At 41.5% G+C, this 18,301-nt stretch overlaps 1 protein-coding gene across 4 annotated transcripts in view; it reads left to right on the forward strand.

Annotated features, from left to right (window-relative positions):
- CNTLN (centlein) overlaps positions 1-18,301 on the forward strand; it is a 282,930-nt gene that overhangs the window by 64,037 nt on the left and 200,592 nt on the right. Inside the window, exon 1 of one of the 4 annotated variants that reach the window (XM_048849839.2) lies at positions 8,333-8,443. The exons of the other annotated variants lie outside the window; for them this stretch is intronic. Within the exon in view, the coding sequence (XP_048705796.2) occupies positions 8,348-8,443 (96 nt within the window). The 5' untranslated portion in view covers positions 8,333-8,347. Of the gene's footprint in view, positions 1-8,332; positions 8,444-18,301 lie in introns of those variants that run through there. 4 annotated transcript variants of the gene reach the window in all.

Consider the following 18,301-nt stretch of genomic DNA (forward strand, 5'->3'; position numbering starts at 1 on the left):
TGACACTTTTGAAATTCCCCATTTGTAGTAGTATACTAATTAATGTGGTTTTGACAAAACTGATGAAAACTCCTTTTGAGCCACTGAATTGTTATCTCAAGTTTCTTACACGTAAAGTAGTTATCCTGATGACAATAACTTCAGCTCATAGAATGAATGAGCATCAGGCCCCGGAGATTGAAGCATTTTACAAGGATGAGATAGTGATGCAAACTCCTCAGACATTTCTTTCCAAATTGGAGTTTCAAATTAATAAGTATATTGTTCTGCCAGTATTTGCTTCATGTATGCATGTTCCTCCCTCTGAGGCGCTGCTTTGTAGGTATGCATAATATTGAAAGGTCCCTGGTTTATACATGGAATGGAGTAAAACCCCTAGGAAGTTCACCAAACTCTGTTTCATTTGCCATCAGTTGAAAGGACAACACTAAAAAGGACTTAACTGGCTGTCCTGAAAGTAAAAGGCTCATGTCAAGGCTCATATGTACTATATGTAAGGGAGCAGTATGATTGCTCAGAGCTCCAGTATGAAACTGGAGAAAAACCTGTTGAGAGACTTTGGGTTAAGTTGAGAGGCCAGAGCAACAAGCATGATGTTGTGGTGGATGTCTGCTATAGACCACCAGACCAGGAGGATGAGGTAGATGAGACTTTTTTCAGACAACTAACAGAAGTTTCAGATCACAGGCCCTGGTTCTCATGGGGAACTTCAGTCACCCTGACATCTGCTGGGAGAGCAATACAGCAGTGCACAGACAATCCAGGAAGTTTTTGGAGAGTGTTGGGGACAACTTCCTGGTGCAAGTGCTGGAGGAACCAACTAGAGGCTTGACCTCTTGACCTGCTGCTCACAAACAGGGAAGAATTGGTAGGGGAAGTAGAAGTGGGTGGCAATCTGGGCAGCAGTGACCATGAGATGGTCGAGTTCAGGATCCTGACACAAAGAAGAAAGGAGAGCAGTAGAATACGGACCCTGGACTTCAGAAAAGCAGGGACTCCTCTGACTCCTTCAGGGAACTGATGGGCAGGATCCCCTGGGAGGCTAATATGCGAGGGAAAGGAATCCAGGAGAGTTGGCTGTATTTTAAAGAAGCCTTATTGAGGGTGCAGGAACAAACAATCCCCATGTGCAGAAAGAATAGCAAATATGGCAGGCGACTAGCTTGGCTTAACAGAGAAATCTTCGGTGAGCTTAAACACAAAAAGGAGGCCTACAAGAAGTGGAAACTTGGACAGATGACTAGGGAGGAGTATAAAAATGTTGCTTGAGCATGCAGGGGTGTAAGCAGGAAGGCCAAAGTACAATTGAAGTTGCAGCTAGCAAGGGATGTGAAAGGTAACAAGAAGGGTTTCTACAGGCATGTTAGCAACAAGAAGAAGGTCAGGGAAAGTGTGGGCCCTTACTGAATGGGGGAGGTAACCTAATGATGATGATGTGGAAAAAGCTGAAGTACTCAATGCTTTTTTTTGCCTCGGTCTTCACAGACCAGGTCAGCTCCCAGACTACTGCACTGGGCAGCACAGTATGGGGAGGAGGTGAGCAGCCCTCAGCGGTGAAAGAACAGGTTAAGGACTATTTAGAAAAGCTGGACATTCACAAGTCCCTGGGGCCGGATTGAATGCATCCGAGGGTGCTGAAGGAGTTGGCTAATGTGATTGCAGAGCCATTGGCCATTATCTTTGAAAACTTGTGGCGATTGGGGAGGTCCCAGACGATTGAAAAAAGGCAAATATAGTGCCCATCTTTAAAAAAGGGAAGAAGGAGAACCCGGGAAACTACAGACCAATCAGCCTCACTTAAGTCCCTGGAAAAATCATGGAGCAGGTCCTCAAAGAATCCATTTTGAAGCACTTGGAGTAGAGGAAGGTGATCAGGAACAGTCAACATGGATTAATGAAGGGCAAGTCATGCCTGACCAACCTGATTGCCTTCTATGAAGAGATAACTGGCTCTGTGGATATGGGAAACGTGGTGGATGTGATATATCTTGACTTTAGCAAAGGCTTTTGATATGGTCTCCCACAGTATTCTTGCCAGTAAGTTAAAAAAGTATGGATTGGATGAATGGACTGTAAGGTGGATAGAAAGCTGGCTAGGTCGTTGGGCTCAATGGCTTGATGTCTAGTTGACAGCCAGTATCAAGCAGAGTGCCCCAGGAGTCGGTTCTGGGGCCGGTTTTGTTCAATATCTTCATTAATGATCTGGATGATGGGATGGATTGCACCCTCAGCAAGTTCACGGATGACACTAAGCTGGGGGTGGGGGGTGAGAGAGGTATATATGCTGGAGGGTAGGGATAGGGTCCAGAGTGACCTAGACAAATTGGAGGATTGGGCCAAAAGGCATCTGATGAGGTTCAACAAGGACAAGTGCAGAGTCCTGCACTTAGGACAGAAGAATCCCATGCACTGCTAGATGCTGGGGACTGACTGGCTAAGCAGCAGTTCTGCAGAAAAGGACCTGGGGATTACAGTGGATGAGAAGCTGGATATGAGTCAGCAGTGTACCTGTGTTGCCAAGAAGGCTAACAGCATATTGGGCTGCATTAGTAGGAACATTGCCAGCAGATCGAGGGAAGTGATTATTCCCCTCTATTCAGCATGGATGAGGCCACATCTGGAGTATTGCATCAAGTTTTGGGCCCCCAACTACAGAAAGGATGTGGACAAATTGGGGAGAGTCCAGCAGAGGGCAAGGAAAATGATTAGGGAGCTGGGGCACATGACTTCTGAGGAGAGGCTGACGGAACTGAGTTTATTTAGTCTGAAGAAGAGATGAGTGAGGGGGGATTTGATAGCAACTTCAGCTGCCTTAAGGGGGGTTCCAAAGAGGATGGAGCTAGGCTGTTCTCAGTGGTGGCAGATGATACAACAAGGAGCAATTGTCTCAAGTTGCAGTGGGGAGGTCTAGGTTGGATATTAGGAAACACTATTTCACTAGGAGGATGGTGAAGTACTGGAATGCATTACCTAGGGAGGTGTTGGAATCTCATTTTTAGAGGTTTTTAAGGCCCAGCTTGACAAATCCCTGGCTGAGATGATTTAGCTGGGGTTGGTCCTGCTTTGAGCAGAGGGTTGTACTAGTTGACCTCCTGAGGTCTCTTCCAACCCTAATCTTCTATGATTCATATGATCCAAGGCAAAATGATCTCCTCTGCCTGCATCAGGGATGTTTCCATCACAGAGATCCTCACTCTGTACATTTAGAAAACATTATTATTTGGATTTGTCTTTTAAAAGGGAATCCTGTTTTAGTGTCTCCTTGTTGTAACACCTAGTTTTGTATGCGAGGAAGCATGGTGTAGTGGAAAGAGCACTGGGCTGGGAGCCAGGAAATTTGGCTTCTGTTCCTGTCTCTGTTACTGACCTGCTGTGTTACCTTAGGGAAGTCATAGCCCAGCTCTGTGCCTCAGTTTCACTTCACACTGTTTGACTGTCTTTACTATTTAGATTAAAAGCTCTTTGGGGCAGAGACTGTCTTTTACAATGTGTTTGTACAGTGTCTAACATGAAAGGGACCAGATCTTGTTTGAGGCATCCAAGCTCTACTGCAATACAAGTAGTTAATAATAAATAATGGTTCTGAGGAAGAAGATGTTGAATTCTCCTGGGCACTCTTCAAGTTCTTATTTCTTCCAGGATGTTTCTTATTTAAATTGGCCCATTTTATTTGAAGATTTTCTTCTTTACTTGCATCTTTAGGTTACCTTGTGTTTATATCTAAGGTTGCTAGGAGGTAATTTTTACCTCTCAATTATTAATACAAACAGACAAACAAAAAAATTCCATTCATGTTGGTACTGGCTTTATTGCAGCTGCTTGTTGAAGTTTCATTCTTATTCTTTTTCTTTGGGACACCCCTCAGGCTACTTACTCTCTGGGACTCCTAGCAAAAGGCACTGGGGAAGAACAAACCCTATAGTGGTATGAACAAAAACAAAACAAAAAACCTTCTCCCTCTTGTTTCTCCCCCTGTGTTTATTGCTCTTTAAAACTGCTAGTGCTACATAAATCTTTACTGCCTAAGGGCTAAAGTGTGGAAGAAAGGAATTTAAAGGGAAAATATACTGTACCGGTAATATTTGTTGCTTTAATGCAACATTTTAATCAGTTGTAGATCATTCAGTCTTCTTTTTTACTTTTTTGAGTTTTACATGGATTTTCTAGTCTCCCTTTGGGAAGAGTCTAGTTCTAAGAGATATGTGTGTGATTCTGTGTGTATACAGACTTAATAAATCTAGGGTTGTCAGGACAGATCTCCATAGATGATTCTCTGAGAAAGGTGAAATTGATGGTCTTTTAATTTAGGTACTGTGTGGAGTTAGAAATATTGCATAACCTCTGCTGGACTCCATTGCAGGTTACATGTAATACATTTGAGAAATTCAAATTTGTAGTGGAGATGTGATAATGTTCAGTGCAAAATGTTCATAATTATGGGAGAAAAAATACTGTCAAAAGAAAATGTTTGTACTACTACCAACACAGGATACTTGTATGTATTAATATTTCAACGATACAACTGAGTATACTGATACAATTGGAAAATTTTATATGTAACCTTCAGTAGCAGAATGGATATACTTAATTTCTAGATCAGCTTCATATGAGAGAGCAATGTACAGATTGGACAGTATAGCAAATGACTTCTACAACATAACGTTTTATGAATTATTTACATCACTTCTTCTATGTACCCTACATCCTGAAATAATTAAATAATCGAATGAAAAGTCATGTGAAAGAGAGCAGATTTTTTTGTTTGATTCTTTTTTTTTCTTTTTTCTTTGGAGAGAGGGAGGGAGGGAGGGAGGGATATATGTGTGTGTGACTGGAAATGTTGTTTGTTAAATATGTATATGTACATTTGAATTTCATATAAGAAATTTGCATAAAATCAGTAATACAATTAGAAGAATCACTGTGTAGGAGAACAGAAGAATACAACTAAGAAGTATTATTGGGGTATTTTTTTTTGTTTGCTTCCATTTATTTTTATTTTGTAGTGGAAAAGGGCAGAGAAAAAAACCCAAAACTTTAAATATAAGTTGGAGAAAAAGTCCACTCTTACTCTTCTATTTTTTTGTCACTTGAAAAAGTTGGAAAAAAGTGAAAATATTGGAGAGGGAGAAAATATGTTCTAAAACTTTCATTTTTTTCTGCTGGAAAAGTGTGTAAGTATTGAAATAAAATTTATATACACAGAGAGAGAGAGAGAGAGAGAGAGAGAGAACAAGAACTACTTGCATATTTAAACTCTTAAAAATCTTTTGAGTTGAATTAAACTGAAATTAAAATTTTGATTTGCTCCAAAATGAATTTTTCATTTTGTTTGTTAGACATTTTCTGTGGAAATATAGAATTTTTTAATGCAACATTTTGAATAGAATTTTTTCCATCACTGATTACTTTCATTGTGCTGCTCTGAAAACATGTAAATGCAATTTACAAGTTTTTGGTTGCAGGAAGGAGAGAGTGGGATATCTGGGTAGGGAACTGTTGGACTTTTTGGTATCTGTGAAGGCATAGGAGGTATTTTTTGGTTGTGGTACCCAGGAGGCAGTTGAGCACTTTGTTGCTGGAGATGAGGTGCATCTTCCCTTTCCACTACAAGGCATGGAGATGACTTCAATTTTGGAGGAATTAGGGATTTGAATTCCTCCTTTCTCACTCCAGCAACTTTTGATAGCAGTTAGCTAGGCCATTGCAACCTTAGCTCATTATCGGCAATAATGATGGATAAATATGTCAGCTATATATTTCTACTAAAATGATTCTTAGGGATATAGTTGTCATTTGATTTGCCATCATTAGCCCCTACAATTAACCTCTCTTGAGATGAAAAGGAGTAGTTCTGCATCTCTCAGAGCTTTAATTTCTGATATTCTGCAGACTCAGGGAGACCCTATAGCATCAGTGACTTTCTATTCAGATTTAAAAGTTGAGTTAATAGACATCGGGGAAAGAGACAATTAGATTTCTGGAAAACAGTTACACTACTTGAAAAAAAATCTAGAGTTGTCTGGCATTTTGCATGTTTCTTTGTGATGACTAAAGTTATTTCATTTAAGGATAAGCGCTCAGTGATGGTATCTACAGTATGATCTGTTTTGGTAAGTTTCATTAAGATCAAACAGTCCACTGCTTCTGATGCTAATGTGCTAATTTATGTACTGTCATGTTCGAAGACTGACTCCTAACATCAAAGAATTAAGTTATCTGCTCCCACCTCTTTCTTCCTAAGTACTGGTACATTGCATTAAATTCATAGTGGATGAAAATGCAAACTAATTTAAACACCTGTAGTTTGTTTCTTTGTTAACATTAAATATTTACAGAGAATTATGATAACCTACAGCACCCTAGGGCTTGTTGAGCTGTGTTCTCTCACAGCTAATAGAAAAATGAAATTTAAGGTAGATAGTAATTTTTTAAATGTTTCATACCTTGTTTTGTTAAACTGCAAGTTAACATGACACTCTCCTGCCTTTACTGGTTGATTTAACGGAATCTAAACAGCAGTAGTGCTTCCCAGTAAATAATTTGGCATTATCACGGAGGAAATCAATAATGTATTGCATTTTAGCTAAAAATTTGCCGTGTGAAAAGAAAACGAGAATGAATTGTGGGACAAATGTGGTCTCAGACATCGAACAAATTGCTCGATTGGATCAGAATGTATTCCTTCTTTGTTTGCCCACTTGTCTGGAGGATTCTTGAATCATACTGTATATAAAGATACCCCTTTGATTCTCCTCAGCTAAACTAAACAGTGGTAACAGATTCCTTTTGGTTTTGTTTGGAGAAAATCCATTTCTAGACCACCCGGTTAGCTGCCTTTGGAATTTAGACCACATGTAAACCTTCAGGAATTTTCCAAGGTCTTTTTGCTTTTTTCTTTCCAATTCTTGAGGGGCAAACTGTCCAAATCTTAATGGACAATTTTTCTGTCATGTTGTATTTGAACTAGTGAGAGTTGAGTTAATGTGAAGTGTCTGTTGCAAAGTGATTCTTGAGTGGAAATAGTCATTCCTGGCATCTCCACAATCACAATTTACATTGTAGGAGTGGATGAAATCTGGGTAATTGTTCTCACCTATAGAATGCTATGAAGAGACCTGAAACAGGAGATTATGTTATGTCTCTTCAACTATTGTGGTATTCATCTGTATGTATCTCTTTGCTACGTTCCTCATGGATCTGTACCAGAGCAGGTCAGTCTTTAAGGAACATTGCCAGCATTTTCTGTTCTAGAAAATTAGCCTTTTCCCACACTCTTTTCTTATACAAGGTTATTCACAGGGAGAAGAAATAAAATGCAAAACCAACCACGCAGGCAAAGGCAGTTGGTAATTTACTTAATTTTGTGTGTGTTAGCAATTCTTTATTGAACCCTTTCCAGCTTGGGTTCCTATTTCCACCTTGCTCTGGTTCCTGAGTGATGTTCCCTCTACCTTTTTCCTTGTGGTGTGTGAAATGAGCAGATGTGAGAATTCAGAAAGGAAAAGAGTATACAAAGCAAGTCAAGGTAGAGAACTCCTCGAAGTCTTCTAGGGACTTCGGCATTTAGATATAGTTTACCAGGGAAGCACTTTAGTGCTACTGGGATGGGTGCTATAGAGAACCCTCAGTTAAGACGAGAGGCGTACAGTTTTCTGCTCTGGGGCTACAGTGCTGCAGTGCCAGTCTAGACACCCTGGTTGATTACAGTGCTGCGATTGGTCTCTGGGAGGTGTCCCACAATTCATGATCTTGCCTCTCTGGTCATCAGTTTGAACTTTACTGCCCTCTCCTCGGGTAACTAACCGTCATCCCCACCCTGTAAATTCCTTTGGAATTTTGAAAGTCCCCTTCCTGTTTGCTCAGTGATGCGTGCAGTGGTCTCCACGTATCTTTCCAGGTGACCATGCCTGCTCCACGCACCAGACGATCCCCCACTTGGAGCAATGTCGAGCTGCTGGACCTCATCAGCATTTGAGGAGAGGAGGCTGTCTAATTCCAGCTGCACTCCAGCCATAGGAATTATGATACCTATGGACAGATTTCACGATGCATGACAGAAAGGGGCCATGACTGGGACATGCTGCAGTGCAGAAGGAGTTGTGGAACGCTTACCACAAGGCCTGAGAGGCAAACTGCTGCTCTGGTACTGTGCCCACAAGCTGCCGATTCTACAAAGAGCTGGATACAATATTCACTGGTGACCCCACCTCCACTGTGAAGTCCACTGTGGATGCTTCAGTAGCTCACGTGCCAGTAGAGAGCGGACCGAGCCAGGAAGAGGAAATCTTGGACAAGGATGTGGGGGGGGGGGACTCAGAGGCAGAGGATGACTTGGAAGTCAAAGATGCATGCAGCCAGGAGCTCTTCTCAACCCCGGAGGAGGCTAGCCAGTCACAGCTGTTGGAGCTTCGCGAAGTGCAAACACGAGAGGAGGCCCCTGGTAAGTGGTTTTGATTTTGGGAATCAAACCACCCCCCTCAGTGCTAATGTGTTTTTTTTGTTTGTCACTCTCCGTGGGTTGTTGTTTTTTAATAAAAGAATTGTGTTGGTTTGAAAACCATCTTTATTCTATTAATTGAAAGCAAACAGAGCCCTGAAGAGCAACATACAATTATCTTAAACCTTTATATTGAATCATCTGCACCAATCACAATCACCTCTTAGCATTATAAGCACTGCAATCCCAAGCATAGCAACAAATATTAGTGGCTTTCAGCTTCAAATTGCTGGCTCAAGGCATCCCTTATCCTTATGGCTCCGTGCTGTGCCCCTCTAATAGCCCTAGTCTCTGACTGTTCAAATTCAGCCTCCAGGCACTGAGCCTCAGCAGTCTAGCCCTGAGTGAAGCTTTCACCTTTTTCTTCACAAATATTATGGAGTATATGGCACGCGGCTATAAGCATAGGAATATTGTCATCGGCCATGTTCAGCATCCCGTAGAGGCCGCGCCAGCGGGCTTTTAAACGGCCAAAAGTACACTTAAGTCATTCTGCACTTGCTCAGCCTGTTGTTAAACTGCTCTTTGCTGCTTTCAAGGTGCCCTGTGTATGGCTTCATAAGCCATCGCATTAAAGGGTAAGTGGGGTTTTCCAGGATCACAGTGGGCATTTCAACTTCACCTATGGTGATCTTCTGGTCCGGGAAGAAAGTCCCTCTTTGCAGCTTCCTGAACAGGCCAGTGTTCCGAAAGAACACTTTCCAGACCAGCCTGCGTTAATGTCTGTGAAATGCCCATGATGATCCACAAGTGCCTGGAAAACTATAGAGAAATGCCCCTTCCAATTAATGTACTCGGTGGCTCGGTGATCTGGTGCCAGAACTGGACTATGTATGCCATCTATCACCCCTCCACAGTTAGGGAAGCCCATTTGTGCAGGGCCATCCACAATGTCACGCACATTGCCCAGAGTCACAGTCTTTGAGAGCAGGATGCGATTAATGGCCCTGCACACTTCCGTCAGCACGAGTGCAACGGTTGACTTTCGCACTCCAAACTGGTTAGCGACCAATCGGTAGCAATCTGGAGTAGCCAGCTTCCACAGTACAATCACCACACGGTTCTCCAGTGGCAGGGCAGCTCTCATTCTCATGTCCTTGCGCTGCAGGACTAGGGTGAGCTCGTCACACAGTCCCATGAATGTGGCTTTCCTCATCCGAAAGTTCTGCAGCCACTGCTTGTCATCCCAGACGTGCATGACAATGTGATCCCACCACTCAGTGCTTGTTTCCTAAATCCAAAAGCGGCGTTCCACTGTGGTCAGCACCTCCGTGAATGCCAGAAGCAATCTTGTTTCGTAGCTAGTACACCTGGTGAGATCATTGTTGCACTCCTCTCTCCTTTGTAGTTTAAGGAATAACTCCACTGCTACTCGTGACATGTTGGTCAGAGCGAGCATCATACCGGTCAACAGTTCGGGATCCATTCCTGCAGACCAAAGAGGCAGAGCACGCAGTACACAAATCATTGAAAGATGGTGCCAAATGCGGAGGGAAGCACAGGGATTGCTGGGATGCCAAGCAATGCATCATGGGGCATTGGAGCAACACCCAGGATGCCGTGCGACCCCCTCTGGCTTCCCACAACACTTAGCGGCAGAAGAGAAAGAGGTGCTCTGTGGGATAGCTGCCCAGAGTTCACCGCTCCGAATACTGCTGCAAGTGCCGCAAGTGTGAACATGCTATTGCGCAGGCAGCTGACAGTGTGAACATACAACAGTGGTTTCCCTTCAGCGCTCTCTGAGTGGCTCTGTAAATGCTGGCACTGTAACTCATCCAATGTAGACAGACCCTTAGTGATTGGTATTATATGGTTGCACCTCAGCTGGGTGGTTGATTTCAGAGACTTGCACCTGGTCAGTTTCTGTTGTTGGAGAGGAATTGCTGTCATAGAGTGGGGTCTGGTGTAATTTTATTTACGTGCTGTACATGTTCTTATCTACTCTGTATATGTGAGGTCTTACTCTTTAGCCAAGATATGAATTGCCAGGTTGTTTGCGTCCAGGTCATTCACCTAGATAAACTGGCAGGAACAGCTGTCTGTCTTTTAGTTGCTAGGCCTCCAGATCTCCATCCATCCTCCCAACTGTCACAGAACCTTCTCCTGGCTAAGGTATCGCTCTCCAGTCAGGAACCAGAAAAACAGCATCAGATTTGCTGCCAGAAGATTCATCTCACTTTCTGCTGCTGACTTGTTAGAGCAGGGGTTCTCAAACTTCATTGCACCGCGACCCCCTTCTGACAACAAAAATTACTACACAACCCCAGGAGAGGGGACTGAAGCCTGAGTCTACCCGAGCCCCATTGCCCTGGGTGGAGGCGGGGGCCAAAGCCAAAGTCCGACCCCCACCATCTTAGATGGGTAGGGGGCAAAGCCCAAGAGCTTCAGCCCCCGGCAGGGGGCCTGTAACCTGAGCCCCGCTGCCCAGGACTGAAGCCCTCGGGTTTCAGCCTAATCCCCTCATGGTGGAGCTCAGGCTTCAGACGTGGGCCCCAGCAAGTCTAGGCAGGCCCTGGCAACCCCATTAAAATGGGTTCACGACCCACTTGGGGTTTGAGAGCTGCTGTGTTAGAGTAACAAAAATAGTCGGTAACTAAGTGGAACATATGTTACACACTTGAACACTGGATGCACTTAGAGTTGCACCGGTTTGAACAATTCTCCTGTTTTCTCAGAGATTGCTGACCTTTAAAACATGGAACACAGAATCAATAAAATCATTCAAAATCTTGGAAATTTTCAAGGGTGCTCAGAGTGTAAAATTTATGTACATGAATGTGTAACAGGCAGCAATCTGACAGAGAGAGGACTTGCAGGAGCCCCTTATTACGTTCTCTAAGGAATGAACGAAAGACTGGTGATCTCCATGATTCTAGTGGAGTCACCCTCTCTGTAGATACTAGGATATCATCCCCGCTAGAGATGATTTGTCCCTGTGACTCAGAATAATATTTCTGAAGAAGGAATGTTTTTTCTTTGGAATATATAAGATTGCATCTGTTGCCTAGTAGCCTCTCAAAATACAAAAGGGAGAAGAGCCCTGAAGCCCACAACAAGGTCTCTTCACCTTTCTCTCTCTCTTTTCAAATGAACATGGTGTTGTACTGTCAATGTACTTTTCGGGAACAAAATATAAACATTTCCAGCAAAGGATACTTAATTATTTTTTTTCCAAATGCTGTTGCCTTTCTCCCTGGTATGAGAAACCCTTTTATTTAAATGGGAAAGCCCATGAACTAATCCTTCAGTCCATTCCCCATCTCTTTGTGAACACATACATGGAAAGCAAGACTGAAATGCTAAGTGCGTTCTGTTCCTAAAATCCAATAGTACTTTGGTAACATAAATATTTAAAATATTCCCCTAATATTGCTCACAAAAATACATCTACAAATTAACTTTACTGGATAATGCACTAGCAAAAAGAAGAAGGCTTATACACTGTAGAAAGTGTCTGGGACTGAAAGTCATGCTCAGTCTTTAATTAGATGAATATGCTGAAATTGACACAGCCTACCTGGAATGCAGTTCAAAAAAAACTTTGACAATGAGTAGAGTCCATATTCTCAAAGCGCTACAACTATTGGATTTGGATTAGGGCCATCGATTAATCACAGTTAACTCATGCAATTAACTCAAAAAATTAATCGTGATAAAAAAATTAATCATAATTAATTACACTGTTATTACAATAGAATACCAATTGAAATGTATTAAATATTTTGGATGTTTTTCTACATTTTCAAGTATATCGATTTCAATTACAACACATAATACAAAGTGTACAGTGCTCAATTTATATTATTTTGTATTACAAATATTTGCATTATAAAAATGATAAACAAAAGAAACAGTATTTTTCAATTCTACTCATACAAGTACTGTACTGCAATCTTTTTATCATGAAAGTGCAACTAACAAATGTAGGGGGTTTTTGTTACATAACTGCACTCAAAAACAAAACAAAGTAAAACTTTAGAGCCTACAAGTCCACTCAGTCCTACTTCTTGTTCAACCAATTGCTAAGAGAAACAAGTTTGTTTACATTTGTGGGAGATAATGCTGCCCACTTCTTAATTACAATTTCACCAGAAAGTGAGAACAGGCGTTCGTATGGCACTGTTGTAGCTGGCGTCACAACATATTTACGTGCCCGATGCGCTAAAGATTCACGTGTCCAGTCATGCTTCCGCCACCATTCCAGAGGACGTGCTTCCATGCTGATGGTGCTCATTAAAAAAAATGATGTGTTAATTAAATTTGTGTCTGAACTCCTTGAGGGGAGAATTGTGTGTCTTCTGCTCTTTTTTATCTGCATTCAGCCATATATTTCATGTTGTAGCAGTCTCAGACAATGACCCAGCACATGTTGTTTGTTTTAAGAACACTTTCACTGCAAATTTGACAAAATGCAAAGAAGGTACCAATGTGAGATTTATAAAGATAGCTACAGCACTTGACCCAAGGTTTAAGAATCTGAAGTGCCTTCCAAAATCTGAGTGGGACGAGGTGTGGAGCTTGATTTCAGAAGTCTTAAAAGAGCAACACTCTGATGCGGGAACTACAGAACCCAAACCACCAAAAAAGAAAATCTACCTTCTGCTGGTGGCATCTGACTCAGATGATGAAAATGAACATGCTTCGGTCCGCACTGCTTTGGATCGTTATCGAGCAGAACCCGTCATCAGCATGGACACATGTTCCCTGGAATGGTGGTTGAAGTATGAAGGGACATATGAATCTGTAACACATCTGGCATATAAATATCCTGCAACTCTGGCTACAACAGTGCCATGCAAACATCTGTTCTCGTTTTCAGGTGACATTGTAAACAAGAAGAGGGCAGCGTTATCTTCTGCAAAGGTAAACAAACTTGTTTGAGCGATTGGCTAAATTAGAAGTAGGACTGATTGGACTTGTACACTCTAAAGTTTTATATTGTTTTATTTTTGAATGCAGGGTTTTTTTGTACACAACTGTACATTTGTAAGTTCAACTTTCATGATAAAGAGATTGCACTACAGTATTTGTAGTAGGTGAATTGAAAAATACTATTTCCTTTGTTTTTTACAGTGCAACTACTTGTAATCAAAAATATAAAGTGAGCACTGTGCACTTTGTATTCTGTGTTATAATTGAAATCAATATATTTGAAAATGTAGAAAACATCCACCAATATTTAAATAAATAGTATTCTATTATTGTTTAATAGATTATTTTTTTAATAGCTTAATAGGTAAAACATCATTCCATTTGGTTCAACTTTAAATTATCAGTTTAAAATCTATTTTATAACAAACTATCAGTATCTTCACATCTGTGAATCTCTGTTGACAGGAATGAGACAGAAACAGTATCTTTTTTGGCTTGCAGATTTAAAGATATAAGAATTTGGGTTTTCCACATTCTTTTCCCCTTTTTTTCCTAGTTTCAAGTTTCCATCTTTCCCTTTCTCCAGACTCGTCAGTTCCCCCTCTTTATCATTTTTCTTTCACTTCTTTGAAAAGATTGTTGTTAGCAAATACATTATTCAATATAACGTTAAACTTTCTCCAAATTCTAGAATCATTGCCCTGGATTTATAATAGAAAGTATTCTGCATGATAAAGTAAGAATTTTCACCAGGAAAAACAAATATTAAAAGCCCACTTGTTAAGGAACATTTATTCTTTAAGAAAATTTAAATATTTTCAACCTGTGATATACAAACTGACTTAGCTTTGGTGATGGTCATTCTCCCTTGATATCACTTAACCATTAGACAAGCCAGCCGCAAAATGATTCCTGGAGTGCATAACTGTAATTAAACAGTATGTAATGCTTTTAATATTCAAATGCTTCTCCTGTCCATGGAACTACAGAAGAATCTTCAAAGATATCTTGGAATGGGGGCAATTGGACATGTAAGAAAACACAGTAGGCCTGATTCTTGGAGAAAATGGAAATGGGGATGTCCCTTGTTTTTGTGTCACCCATTCTAGTGCTGGTTGAAGTTCCAAGTGATCAGCCCTAACATTATACCACTGGTGAAGGAATTCATGTCACTGGGGGATTGGGTGAAGCTCTGCTATTTTCGGAACCCTTTGGGCAACAGTGAAACTGGCAAGTTTCATTTTTGTCAACTTTGGGAAAGTTGTGAGCAACAGCAGAGGCAGGTGGGCAGTGACACTATTTACTGGAGTAGGGTACTCAAGAATACAGGCTGGGAAAATTAAGAGTGATAGAAGCACCCCGGTTGCAGCAGCAAGAAAGCTCAGTGCAGTAGTGTAAATACTGTTGCTCATCACAAGAGCCAGGAGGTTGGTGAGGTGTAAAGTAGCAGAGAACTCTCATGCTGCTAGCAGCCAGGAAGCACACGAACACACACAAAGTTGGGTGAGGGAGACTTCAAATTGGGAGAAGAAAGGAATGACCAAAGAGATTTGGGAGGAGATTGAGAACACGATGCAGGGAAAGAGAGAGAGAGATAAGTCTACATAAAGCAAAGGATGATAGAAAGAAAAGAGGAAGCAGACACTGAAGACAGCTCAGAAAAAGATACACCATGTTCTATTATGGGGGACTGGGTGGGAGGGGGAGAGAAGCAGAAGTGGAGTAAAGACCAGAAAGGAAGGAAGATATAACAAACACAAAGGGGTGAAGTAAAAGGAGTGGTTGAATAGTATTCAACAAATGTATTATTTGATTAATTTTAATGGTATTCATCAAATAATTTTTAATTGGTATTTTTCTCTGGTATCCATGCAGCTCTTTGGCTGGTCAAATACTAATAATCAGGGAAGAAATTACTAAAGTAATGCTGATGAAATTCTTAGATTAATACAGATGGAATTAATCAAATGTGGGAGATGAATACATTCATTATTTGATTCAGCACTAGTAGTAAGTTACTTAATATGTGATGTGTTATTTTTTAAATTGCAAATTTGTTACAATTAAATACAGTATGAAATAAACAGCATGCAAGTGATTTATTTCTTCAGTGGTTAATTATCCCTAGTTCAGAGTAAGGAACTGTCAAGGTTCCTCCCCCACTCTGAACTCTAGGGTACAGATGTGGGGATTTGCATGAAAACCTCCTAAGCTTACTTTTACCAGCTTAGGTTAAAACTTCCCCAAGGTACAAATTAATTTTATCCTTTGTCCTTGGAATATCCACTGCCACCACCAAACTCTAACTGGGTTTACTGGGAAACGTAGTTTGGACACGTCTTTCCCCCCAAAATCCTCCCAACCCTTGCACCCCACTTCCTGGGAAAGGTTTGGTAAAAATCCTCACCAATTTGCATAGGTGACCACAGACCCAAACCCTTGGATCCGACAATAATGAAAAAGCATTCAGTTTTCTTACAAGAAGACTTTTAATAGAAATAGAAGTAAATAGGAGTAAAGGAATCACCTCTGTAAAATCAGGATGGTAGATACCTTACAGGGTAATTAGATTCAAAACATAGAGAATCCCTCTAGGCAAAACCTTAAGTTACAAAAAAGACACACAGACAGAAATAGTCATTCTATTCAGCACAGTTCTTTTCTCAGCCATTTAAAGAAATCATAATCTAACGCATACCTAGCTAGATTACTTACTAAAAGTTCTAAGACTCCATTCCTGTTCTATCCCCAGCAAAAGCAGCATATATACAGACACACAGACCCTTTGTTTCTCTCCCTCCTCCCAGCTTTTGAAAGTATCTTGTCTCCTCATTGGTCATTTTGGTCAGGTGCCAGCGAGGTTACCTTTAGCTTCTTAACCCTTTGTCAAGGTTCCTCCCCCACTCTGAACTCTAGGGTACAGATGTGGGGACCTGCATGAAAAACCTCCTAAGCTTATCTTTACCAGCCTAGGTCAAAACTTCCCCAAGGTACAAAATATTCCACCCTTTGTCCTTGGATTGGCCGCTACCACCACCGAACTAATACTGGTTACTGGGGAAGAGCTGTTTGGATGCGTCTTTCCCCCCAAAATACTTCCCAAAACCTTGCACCCCACTTCCTGGACAAGGTTTGGTAAAAAGCCTCACCAATTTGCCTCGGTGACTACAGACCCAGACCCTTGGATCTGAGAACAATGAAAAAGCATTCAGTTTTCTTACAAGAAGACTTTTAATAGAAATAGAAGTAAATAGAAATAAAGAAATTCCTCCTGTAAAATCAGGATGGTGGATACCTTACAGGGTAATTAGATTGAAAACATAGAGAACCCCTCTAGGCAAAACCTTAAGTTACAAAAAAGATAAACAGACAGAAATAGTTATTCTATTCAGCACAGTTCTTTTCTCAGCCATTTAAAGAAATCACAATCTAACATGTACCTAGCTAGATTACTTACTAAAAGTTCTAAGACTCCATTCCTGGTCTATCCCCGACAAAGACAGAATATAGCACTCCCAGCTACCTTCGAGACACCACTGACTTCCTGAGGAAACTTCAATCCATCGGTGATCTTCCTGATAACACCATCCTGGCTACTATGGATGTAGAAGCCCTCTACACCAACATTCCACACAAAGATGGACTACAAGCCGTCAAGAACACTATCCCCGATAATGTCACGGCTAACCTGGTGGCTGAACTTTGTGACTTTGTCCTTACCCATAACTATTTCACATTTGGGGACAATGTATACCTTCAGATCAGCGGCACTGCTATGGGTACCCGCATGGCCCCACAGTATGCCAACATTTTTATGGCTGATTTAGAACAACGCTTCCTCAGCTCTCGTCCCCTAAAGCCCCTACTCTACTTGCGCTATATTGATGACATCTTCATCATCTGGACCCATGGAAAAGAAGCCCTTGAGGAATTCCACCATGATTTCAACAATTTCCATCCCACCACCAACCTCAGCCTGGTCCAGTCCACACAAGAGATCCACTTCCTGGACACTACAGTGCTAATAAACAATGGCCACATAAACACCACGCTATACCGGAAACCTACTGACCGCTATTCCTACCTGCATGCCTCCAGCTTTCACCCTGACCACACCACACGATCCATCGTCTACAGCCAAGCTCTGCGATACAACCGCATTTGCTCCAACCCCTCAGACAGAGACAAACACCTACAAGATCTCTGTCAAGCTTTCTTACAACTACAGTACCCACCTGCAGAAGTAAAGAAACAGATTGATAGAGCCAGAAGAGTTCCCAGAAGTTACCTACTACAGGACAGGCCTAACAAAGAAAATAACAGAACGCCACTAGCGGTCACCTTCAGCCCCCAACTAAAACCCCTCCAACGCATTATTAAGGATCTACAACCTATCCTAAAGGATGACCCAACACTCTCACAAGTCTTGGGAGACAGGCCAGTCCTTGCCTACAGACAGCCCCGCAACCTGAAGCAAATACTCACCAACAACCACATACCACACAACAGAACCACTAACCCAGGAACTTATCCTTGCAACAAAGCCCGTTGCCAATTGTGCCCACATATCTATTCAGGGGACACCATCACAGGGCCTAATAACATCAGCCACACTATCAGAGGCTCGTTCACCTGCACATCCACCAATGTGATATATGCCATCATGTGCCAGCAATGCCCCTCTGCCATGTACATTGGTCAAACTGGACAGTCTCTACGTAAAAGAATAAATGGACACAAATCAGATGTCAAGAATTATAACATTCATAAACCAGTCGGAGAACACTTCAATCTCTCTGGTCACGCAATCACAGACATGAAGGTCGCTATCTTAAAACAAAAAAACTTCAAATCCAGACTCCAGCGAGAAACTGCTGAATTGGAATTCATTTGCAAATTGGATACTATTAATTTAGGCTTAAATAGAGA

This window comes from Caretta caretta, chromosome 5, assembly GCF_965140235.1.
Source record: "Caretta caretta isolate rCarCar2 chromosome 5, rCarCar1.hap1, whole genome shotgun sequence".
Classification (NCBI taxonomy): Eukaryota; Metazoa; Chordata; order Testudines; family Cheloniidae; genus Caretta; species Caretta caretta.